The 10964-nt window shown below is 43.9% G+C and overlaps 1 protein-coding gene across 1 annotated transcript; it reads right to left on the bottom strand.

Moving 5' to 3' along the window:
• Nucleotides 1-4306: 4306 nt before the first annotated feature.
• Nucleotides 4307-5499, bottom strand: LOC119301414 (FCS-Like Zinc finger 5-like). The gene is made up of 2 exons (XM_037578375.1): nucleotides 4904-5499; nucleotides 4307-4786 (listed from the first exon to the last, which is right to left on the bottom strand). The coding sequence occupies exons 1-2, from the start codon at nucleotides 5236-5238 to the stop codon at nucleotides 4621-4623; spliced, it is 501 nt and encodes a 166-aa protein (XP_037434272.1). The 5' UTR covers nucleotides 5239-5499; the 3' UTR covers nucleotides 4307-4620.
• Between the last annotated feature and the right edge of the window lie 5465 nt (nucleotides 5500-10964).

The raw sequence follows: 10964 nt of genomic DNA, 5'->3' as shown, positions 1-10964 counted from the left end.
ATTTAGGTCCTCCTTCGATGGCCACCACTGGCCTCCCCTGATGTGTGCCACTCCGATTGCGTCATCCACCATATGGGTGTCACTCACTCCGACATTGTCGACCAATTTGATTCCATGGCGCTCTGTGCTACCTGTGATAGGCATTGGGATTTCCCCAAAAAGGAAGGGTGGAGTAGTATAGTAGCATAAAGTATTTCCCTCAGTTAAGAACCAAAGTTTATCGAACCAATAGGAGATTCACACAAACAACTGTCAATAGTACCTGCACACGCACAGAAGCAAATACTTGCACCCAACACGGGTAAGAGGGTTGTCAATCCCCTTGTACTCGTTAATTGTAAGGATTAATTCTGATAGTGGTAGATAGATAAATTATAAAACTAAATAAATAGTAAATGAATTGCAGCAAAGTTTTTAGGGTTTTAACAATATGAGGTGAATGGGCCCGGGGACCATAGCTTTCACTAGAGGCATCTCTCTCAAGAACATAGCAACTGTAGGTACACAAATCACTGTTGGGCGGTTGATAGAAAAAGACATAGTTATGATGTTATTCATGGCATGACCGGTACATAGGCATTACGCTCGTGACAAGTAGACCGTTAAACTTACTGAAGCCTACTACTATTACTCCACTTCGAGAACGCTTCTATGCTTTCCTTTCTAGGTATTAAATTCATGACAAACAGAGTAATGGTTTAAGCATGATGACATAATGTAGACAAAATAAGACCAAGCAATATGATCGAAACCATCGTTTTACCCTTAGTAACAACAATACAAATACGTGCATCGCTACCTGTTCAGTCACGAGGTGAGGACACCGCAAGATTGAACCTACATCAAAGCACCTCTCCCACTGAAGATAAATCAATCTAGTCGCTCAAACTAAACGGATAGATCAGAGAGAAATACAAAGCTATAACAATCACACATGATATAGTTTAGAAATAACTCAATTATTTTCAATGAACAATCTGATCATAAACCCATAATTCATGGGATCCCAACAAACGCACCGCAAAAGAATTACTCCTTCCATTCCTAAATATAAGTCATTTAAGAGATTCCAATATGGACCACATACGGATTAAAATAAATGAATCTACACTCAACCCATTGCTCCCTCCGTTCTGCCTTTTAAATTAATGGGAAAAATATCATAGAACTATTGTTGTACGGTTCTAACCTTCAAACAAGATCCATTCAACCCATCACTAAACTTTCCTACCAAAGCAATTTCATTATCATAACTTCCAGCCTTGATGATTGACACCTTGGAAATACAAGCGACGAGACCACGGAATTCATGGCAAGTGGCTTACTATATTTTGAAGTTTGGTCTAGGTGTTGGGGGTTTCAGTTTCAAAATTCAACATGAGCTCGATCTTGTCAAACCAACTGAGACGAGCCTACATGCCCTGAAAAATATAGTAGATAAGGTAGTGTAGACATAAATTGATAAAAGATAGTGGATGAGAGAGATGAGGTTGGATTGATATCACAAAGGGAAGAAGATATGTGTAGAAAGATCAACGGAGGGTGGTATGGGTAAAAAAAGAAGGACCGGCGTTGCAACTTGCAAGGGTGAATGTTGAAAGTGAAGCACACTTTTGGTTTTAAAGTTGAAACTGTGATTATTACTCCCTCCGTTCCATATTAGTTGTCTCTGAAATGGATGTATCTAGATGTATTTTAGTGCTAGATACATCCGTTTGAGCGACAACTAATATGGAACGGAGGGAGTATTTGGGAAGGGTGGTCTTAGGAAGTGGCTCTAGCTGATTAAATAAAAAAACTTGCTCATCTAGGTTCAGATCGTAACAAACATGAACTTAGAAATCTTTTTATACATCAGGGGTTCCCTAACTATTTGCTTTAAAAAAATTAAGTGGCAGTCTCCAATGACTACAAAAACCTTGCCAACAAACAATCCGTATGGACCCCTTTCTTTTTCCAGGAAACTAGCACGGATTCTAGCAGTCGCTACGTATTACAGGTCACCCAACATGCATAAAATGCACTGTTTCTAGCCACGGAATAGGAACAAACATATCACCAGTTGGAGACGGAAAGATCAAGCGAAAATAAAGCGCCTTCCGATAGCCATGTCTTTTGTCCCAATTGTCGTTACCACGAGTTTGGCCTATGGTCGCCACACAATTTGCAAGAGGGGGCCTTTTTTCCCCTTTTTTTCTGCTTTTCGGTAAAGGCCAAGGAAAATGATAGCTGGAGAACCCACTTGGTGAGACGGTGAGGTTACGCATCCAGTAGTTTCCAAATTACGCGCTCGTATTTGCATAAGCATGGATGTGCATTTCATACGAATTCAGAGAATTTTGCCGACTAATCATAAGATATAGTCTATGCCGACTCTTTGGCGGGACGATCCACATCATTCAAATACTCATCGACTTGAGATGGCTGAACACGGCGGGCCTGATATGATAGGCTAGACTAATTCTAGTGTGTGCACGCTCTGGTGGATTCGTGTAGCTAGCAGTATTGTTGAGTGCGGTGACAAATACATCTCTCTCGTGATCGAAAGATGATGAAAAATAAAGGGAGATGGAGACAAGAAAAGTGGGGCAATTGGGGGGTGCGAGTGAGTGAGCTGATCGAGTGGGCGACAGGAGGTGTCCCCTGTCGCGTGCGTGGACAACTGGACGATGCTTGGGGCCTGGAGCCTGCGGTTGGGTGCCAGTGCGGCCAACGCAACGGACCACTCGTGACCTATCGGGGTGGTGGTGGTGCCTGGAGTGGACTGACTGACTGACATGGGAGGGACGATCCACCACCTATCAGTCTCCAAAAACTGTGATGCGCTTATCAGGCATGCATGCGTTGCTGACGAGGCTAACATGTCAATGAGAGCCCAGCAGCAGCAGCGGCAGCAGCTCTGTTCCTGGATGCTTCCTCGATCTAGTCATTGAGAATCAGGGAACCCTAATTATTTAAGGATCTGTGGAATGAGAATCGATGCTTCCAGGACGCACACGAGCAAATAGAGCTGATTCTGTGGATTTCTGAGTCACATGATTCCAGATGTTTTTTAAAATGAGTTAAAAAAGTATAAAAATTCCCCAAAACAATTTTGTGAACATGTACCAACAGTCTTTATAGAAGGAAAAAAATCGTTGGTTTGCAGCCTGTGTGAAAAGAAAAGACGAAACTGGGAAGGTACAATAGCATCTTGAGATTTTGAAAAAGGCCCCCAATTTGTTATTCTTTTTCCCCACAAATGAGTTGTGTTTTCACAAAACTTTAAATCTGGAGACCATGTTGAGTAATATGCACGTGAGATTTTCTATAATTTTTTTGATAAGTGCCAGGAACTTAATTGAAAATGGATCATGTGATCCTGAGAGTCAAAAGGGATTTTCTGCCGGGAAATACACTGATATCCTGTTAAAAAAACACCAATATACTCCTCCGCCCGGATTTACAAGGTTTATTAATTTAATCCTAAGCTGTATTTGTTTCAGTTTGTAGAAAAAAAGGTCATGACTGCCTACTACAACAAGGTTGCCCGGCTCTGGTGAAAGAGGGGCAATGACAGCGGCGCGCCTTCGGCTCACTTCAATACCTGTAGTCGTCGCTAGGTGGTCCACGGACATGGTTGTAATTTTATTACCTATTTTGTTCTTTGTACTGCTATGATTGAAAATGAATAGATTGAAAGTTTCTGAAAAAAAAGTTCATAGAAAAAAGGTCAAACATCTATTATATATTTAATATATTACAAAATACTTCCCGTAATAACACCTTATATTATAGGACGGAGAGAGTAGTATGTAGTGGCATCGATTTGGTGTTGTAATCTTACTCTTTAATAATATACACTTGATCAAATTAAAGGGTTTAACTGTGAACTTGGAGGAGAGAGTATTATATACTTGCACTTGCACATTGGAATAGTTGCGTACTAGAGTCGTCTGAATTTTGTCTTATTGTTGCAATTAGTGAGCAAGTGCTCAAGTAGTAAAGCCCACAGCCATATCCGTATCATGAGAGCCAACAAGCTTTAATACGCTGCCGCAGCGCTGCTCACGGGATTGATTAGTAACCACGCGACTGGTTCAATGACTCTTAACTTTCAGCCTGGCGGCGGCCTCACGAGCACGTAACAACAGTGATCACATCCCTTTTGACTGCACACATCACCAAGACTTGATTACACTAGGCAAGATAAGGTTGTTTTTCTCTCTTCATTAAAGTGCAATTTCGTTAACGGATTCGGTCTACGCAGTGCTGCAATATGAACCGTCGAGGATGCACAAAGCCAAACAAGATAAGATCCGTGAGGTGATGCAATTAACTAATCGATCAGTAGTGGAGGACCGTAGGAAGGAACGATCTCATAAACGGATTCGAGCTCCAAGTGTACATACAATTGATAAAAAGCTATGCAGTTGTACTGAGGCGATGGTCGATCGATCGACCAGCGGTGGCTGACGGCCTGCACAGATTACCAGCGATTCATATTGGAGGCGTTCGTACGTACTACGTACGAGAGTAATACATGCGTAGCGGGCGGTGAGAAGCGAGAGCTTCCAGAGCTACTGGCCGGCAGGTAGCTTCGGAAGATGATAGCGTGCCTGCCTCTCGTGCGCCGTCAGGTTAGGCCGCCGCCACCGTGCCGCCGGTGTCGGTCTTGCCGGAGCGGCCGCGGCTGGTCGCCGGCGCCGCCGCCTCGCTCATGGACCTTGGCGTGCACTTGTCCTTCCACTCCTCGTGCGTTATGTGCTGCTGCCGGCACTCCAGGCTGCAGAAGGCCGCCTCGCCCCTGAAAAATCGTGCAACGGAAGCAGAAGCAAAGCAACAGATTAGTATATTGGCTAGTGGTGCTACTTGGCCATTGATGCACGTTGCACGTGCATGCAGGGGCGGACAGCTCACGTACTTGTACATGAAGGTGTCGCGGCCGGGGCCGAGGAGGCGGCGGCAGAGGCCGCAGTGGCGGAGGAACGCGGCCGTCTCGACCTTGGAGTAGTCGGCCGAGTTGCGCCGGAGCCCCGCCCGCGCCGGCGCCGCGCGCGCGCGGTACGCCGCGAGCCAGTCCGTCCCGGGGGCCCCGCTGCCGCCGCCTAGGGCCGCCAGCCAGTCCTGCCCCCCGCCGGCGCCACCTTCTTCGGCCTGCACCACCGCCTTGGCCTGCTCGTCCTCGTCCTCGTCCTCCAACACCACCGCCAACACGGACGGCGGCGCGACCTCCCTCAAGCTCGTCGTTCGCCTCATCGCGTTCCCCCACCTAGCTCCACCCCACACCACAGCCTAGCTCCTCCCTTAACCGACAAACCAAGACGTACGCCTCTGCTCTCGCACGATCCACCCTACCAGACGCACGCCCGCAAAGTCCGTAAATGGTGCGAGGAAGCGGAGCTGGGAGGGGGGGACGAGGAGGAGGCGGCGGCCATGGAAGTGCGTCAGTGTGCTTGTGGAGAGGAAGAGACGAGGGTGGGGATCTGCGACGGCGAGGGTGGGAGGGAGGAGGGGGAAGATAAAGAGGGGGGAAAGGATCTGGGCCGTCGGATGGGGTCCCATGACCGATCGGATCCACGTCAGCGCACTGATTGTTATTCCCCTGGGCCCTGGGCCCTGGGCCGCCTCGTGCTCGCGCCTGATTGCTGCGCGCTTGTTCGCTTCCGGGCGCTCGGTCGGGGGCCTGTCGCAACGTCGTTCGCCGAATTTATTACGATTCCAGGCACCTCTTGGCAACTTTCATTGGCTGGTTTTTGCTACCAGTAGCAGGAGGAGGAGCATTATTGTGACGGTGAAGTTTTTGTGAAGGATAGAAAGGGAGGACGTGTGATTCAGCAGCTCGATGCATGAGATGAAAGCTGAGTTTGTGGTTGGGTTACGTAGCAACTGTAGACCCCATATATTTTTTATTTACTTTGTAATACCCCCTCCTTTCTGGTTTATAAGGCATCTCCCAATGCTCCACCTTGTACATGTGCTAATGTTGCCATGTAGGCAAAAAAGATGATGTGGCAAGGTAATTAAGAGGAGAGAGATGGGTGTGGTAGCCCCAAGAAGAAACAATGTCAAGCGCGGGAACCTAGGAAAAACACTTAAATGGAAGAAGCCCACCAATGCATGGACAACTTTAGTTGCTAAATCACTAAATGAAGGATGCTTAGCAATAACACTACAAGAAAATATACCATTTGCCACCAGGTATTTTGTCACTGAGGAGTTTGGTGGATGTAGATGTACTAATTGCAACCATTTAATTAGTTCCTTGGTCACGATAGGCCTATGTGCTGTACACTTACCGGTTTGTATCGAGGGCAGAAATAGCAACCAAGGACTAATATGCAAAAAGACAAGTCACCACACGATTCCTAGCGTCTCCCCCAAATCGAATCGCCCCTGGCGGCGGCCGACGCATTCCTTGTGGTGGCGGCGGCGGCCTGATTCGTTTTTTTCCGTCGGAGCGGGCGACGGAAGGCGGAGGGCGCGTCGGAGAGCAGCCTCTTCCCGGCAGCGGCGATGGCGGGCTTGTTCCTCGCGGCGGCAACGACATGCTTGTTCCTCTCGGCGGCAGCAGCGGGCTTGTCCCTTGCGGCGGTGGTGGCGGGGCACCTGCGTGAGGGAAGGGAAGCAGCTGCAGCAACGGTCACGTGGGCAAAGAGAAGCAGCTTCGGTAGCAGAGGGGCGCAAGGTCTGCTGCCGCAACAGATGCCTAGGGTTCCACCTTCTCCGAACCCAACCAGCTCTGCCGCAGCTAGCGAGATCTCGCTCTCACCGTCAACACCAGCAAAGGCCAACCTGTAAGAATGATCTCCCCTCTGTCCTTTGCCTCCTTCCCTGTTTCTCTCCATTAATTTGCTTCGAGTACTTGATGGCTAGATCATGCACTTCAAGTGTTTGTGGAAATGTGGAAGTAAAATATACATGTAGCATTCGGTTTGTGATTTGAAAACTGGCTTGGCCTACGATGTAGAGTTTGGTTTTGTGATTTGAATATAATATGTATGTAGTAAATATACTGTATAGTATAATCTTACTGCATATTGATACTTACAACATTAGGACTTGTAATATATTTTTGTAGTACAATGTTTTTCAAGGATATACAATTCTATGATGACTATCTTCAAATACTGTTCTATGAAGACTGTGTTTGTATAATGTTGTAGTATAATGTTTGAAGACCATCTTTGTATACAATTCTAGTACAGCATTATACAGTTCCTTTGGGCTGCTGCTGCTGTGATATTATATTTTAGTATAGTGTTACTGCATATAAAATAATTACATATGCAAGTTGCGGCTTTAGTTTGATAAAGTGCAAGCAGGGCAGGTGCTTGGTAAGGCATATGGTTACTGCATATAAAATAATTACATATGCATATAAAATTATTACGTTTGTGAGCAGGTGCTTGGTAAGGCATATGGTTACATCAGAGGTCGGGGTCATGGACCAAAACCAAATAGAAGGGCCTACTCAAGCGCATCAAGCTCAACTCAGCATGTAGTGGAAGAATTGGCCTCTACAAAGGAGATTGTTGCTACGCGACAAGCTCAAATTGAGGCTCAACAATCTCAACTTGAAGCTCAACAGAAGAAGATCGATTGGCTACAGAGTGTCGTGTCTAACTTGGTTGGCATTTCACCTCCTATGACGGCACTAGTGCAACAGGGCTAGGTTTCACAACTGAGCGGCCAATGCCATCTGACGGAATAGGTATGCAACACATCAATCTCAACTATTTTTGTCATTTTTTATTCACAGAAAATACATGTAGCATATTGCTTTTGATAAAGCATTCCAATTTCTGCCATAGGTTCGCTAATGTCTAACACTGTACAAAGGATGTCAAGTTATCCAAGATCATTTGCAAGGTAATGTTATTTTTCCCATGCTCTGGTATTTTAGATGATGCCTCCTGCACCTGCAGCTTGCTTAGATATAGCAGTGTACTTGGTATCGAGATCTTCTAATCACGATAGTTCTTGCTAACAATTCTGTAACGGAAAATGAAGATACTCATCATGAATATATGGGCTTACAAATTCCAATGTATAGCTAGTAATACATGTATACATTTTCAACAGTCATTTGAGACCAGGATATAGACCTGCTCCAACTTCTTCTGATGGAAATGGTATGATCAGTTTGCCTCTGCTTCAAACAATCAATATACTATGTGATTTGGCAAATTTCTTCATGATCTTAATCTTGATGGTCCAAATTTATGAATCACATGCTCTCTAGTGTCGGATAGAGGGTCCAGGTATTCTTAGAAATGGATTGCTAGAACTCAATTTCACCTGTATGAATTGCAAAACGTCTTATATTAATGAACAGAGGTTGTACTACAAAGTACAACACTTGTATGATAATTAGAGAAGGGGGGAAATAGTACAAGAAAGGTGCATCATTAATTCATTATCAAAGTATTTCTTCCAGTTAAACCATAATCTCGGGTGCACAGAACAGAGCAGTAAAAGGCCTTGCAACTCTGTTTTGGGAGTTTATGTTCCTCGGCAATCAATTAAGAAACTCCAGATAAGATAAGATTGATGGAAGACCGAGTCCTGTAGCAAAGAGAAAACCAGTAGCGAACGGCAAGTGGATGATTTTCGAGGATCCTTTATAGATTTATTGTGTTCTCGGTCGTGGCTGATTGTAGATTTTTGGGTGAAACTTTGGCTGCTGACATGATGGTATTGTGGTTTAGAGACACCACGCCATTGTGTCTAGCGTTAGCTACAACATATTCTATGATTGTCAACATTCAAAAATCAGCTTTCATAGTTAACTGATGGTAGAAGTTAAGAGCACATTTTCTTTCAGATTTGGTTCAGTTCCAGGTTTAAGAAGCGTGTGTTATTGCATCCTTTCCTGTAATAATGGGGTAATTCGATTATGTTCTCCTCTAGATTGACCCAAGTAAGTCTGAGTTCAGTAGCGAAGAGAAACAAACAAATGAATACTTTCTTTTTGCGGGTAGAAACAAATAGATTCTACTAGGTTTGTTTTGGATTGTGCCATTGGATAAAACTTTGGCTGCTGAAATGGTACTGTAACCTAAAGACTCCATGCCACGCCATCATATTGAACTTCTCTGAAGCACTCTGCTCCTGTATTTGTTGTCTGTGTATGTTCTACACATTTTATCATTACAAGTATGGATAGGTTGCCTATGGCATGCTTGCACTCTTTCTGATGTTTGTCATGCATGATGTTGTCAATGAAATAACATGTGCTCTGGCCACCATTATATAGGAGATGACCTTGGAGGAGCAGCAGAAAGCAATACTCGCGCTAAAGACTGAGGAGAGAAAACTATTGCCTCTGCATTTCTTGCACATCTAGTAGACTATGTTGGATCTAAATAAAAACAAAATTCAGTGTACAAATGCTAAATGTAATGTTTGGATCATATTGGGGTGTACTGATTGGATCATATGTTCAGATCAGTACTAAACATGGTACTGTACTTTGCAAATGCTAGAGTGGTATTTCCTACTTGCGAAACAAAATTCAGTTTAGCATGTAATGTTTGGATCATAAGTTTACAAATGTTGATTCTGAACTTCTTATTGTCAAATGTCTAAAATTCTGAGATTTCTTGCATACTGTAATTGTCAGCGTGTGACAATATATTGTACCTATGATATAGTTGCTTTCTCATGCCTGTAGTTACCAAGGTTTACAATTTTTGGGTTACAAAAGAAGTCTAGTCTCCAACATGTAGCTGGTCTCTATATTCTTTTAGTCACCAAGCCTTGGCTGGTCACTAGATATCTCTAGCCACTAACCATGTACATGGTGGCTGTACATTTTTAGCAACCAAGTCGTCAATGGTCTCTAGATGTCATTAGTCACCAAGTCTCCCTTGGTCACTAGATACCATTAGTCACCAGATTTGGTTGGTAGCTATTGGTATGACATTTAGTGACCAGGGTTCTCAATGTTGGTCGCTTAATATCTATAGCGACTAGACTATAGCCACCACAAAGCGACCAAGTAGTGTTGGTACCAGTAGACCACTAGCGACCAATTTTGTACTTTTAGCAACCGATCACCTTGGTGGCTAAAACTCATATCTCTAGTAGTGTAACAAGCTAAGCACCTTTGCATTGGGGACTTTAGTTGTTTAGATTTTTAATGTGCTTAGCACCTCATCTTAGCACTAGTGCATTGGAGGAGGTCTAAGGCTCAATTCAAAAATCTTACCAACCAAGATAGATGATGAGTGGTGGAATATTTTTTGTAGTTTGCAAAAGCATCCAATTAATGCTCTTGTTTTCCTAAAAAAAATATGTTTACGAATGCATTAATTGCAATACATGCATGCATAAAGGGCATGCGTTGGTCTGTTTTCTCTTAATACTTGCATGCAATGATTTAATGCACCTTAACGTCTGAACATGTGATCGGGAACAACCAAATTGATCCTTATAAAATGGAAAAACTAAAATTTTGAGATAAGCCCTATAAACTGGAAAGGAGAGAGTAATTCAGAAATAACATATTCAAACCAACAAAGTACATGTATAAGTGCCTAGCTTGTGTTGAAAAGTTGAAAGGAACAACATGCATCATGCTGTCATCAAATTTATCTATCGGTATACTTGCTAGACTTCTTTTTCTTCCTTCTTTTCGACTCCGCGCCTTGCATCGTTGGTCGTCAAAAACAACGACAACGAGAAGTAGACCATGGATCATCTACAATTATGTGCAAGATCTACACCACTACAGTTGTTTGTCTCAAAAGAATAGCAGAGGTGGTATCTTTTCATCAAACTCGCTTTGGTGTTGATTTTTGGTGTAGGGGTCACTGCCTAGGTGACTTGGTCTTACTCATATACTATCACAGCTGAGTAGGATCTAGTGAAGTACTCAAATGAAAGAGAAAAGGGATGTTGCGCGATCTAGCATAAAAAACATGTGAAATTGGAGATGGAGAAGCTATATATACACCTCCGAGAAATCAAACGAGTCCTCC

The sequence above is a fragment of the Triticum dicoccoides genome, chromosome 5A (genome assembly GCF_002162155.2).
Source record: "Triticum dicoccoides isolate Atlit2015 ecotype Zavitan chromosome 5A, WEW_v2.0, whole genome shotgun sequence".
NCBI lineage: Eukaryota > Viridiplantae > Streptophyta > Magnoliopsida > Poales > Poaceae > Triticum > Triticum dicoccoides.
This window is presented reverse-complemented; position numbering and strand designations above follow the sequence as displayed.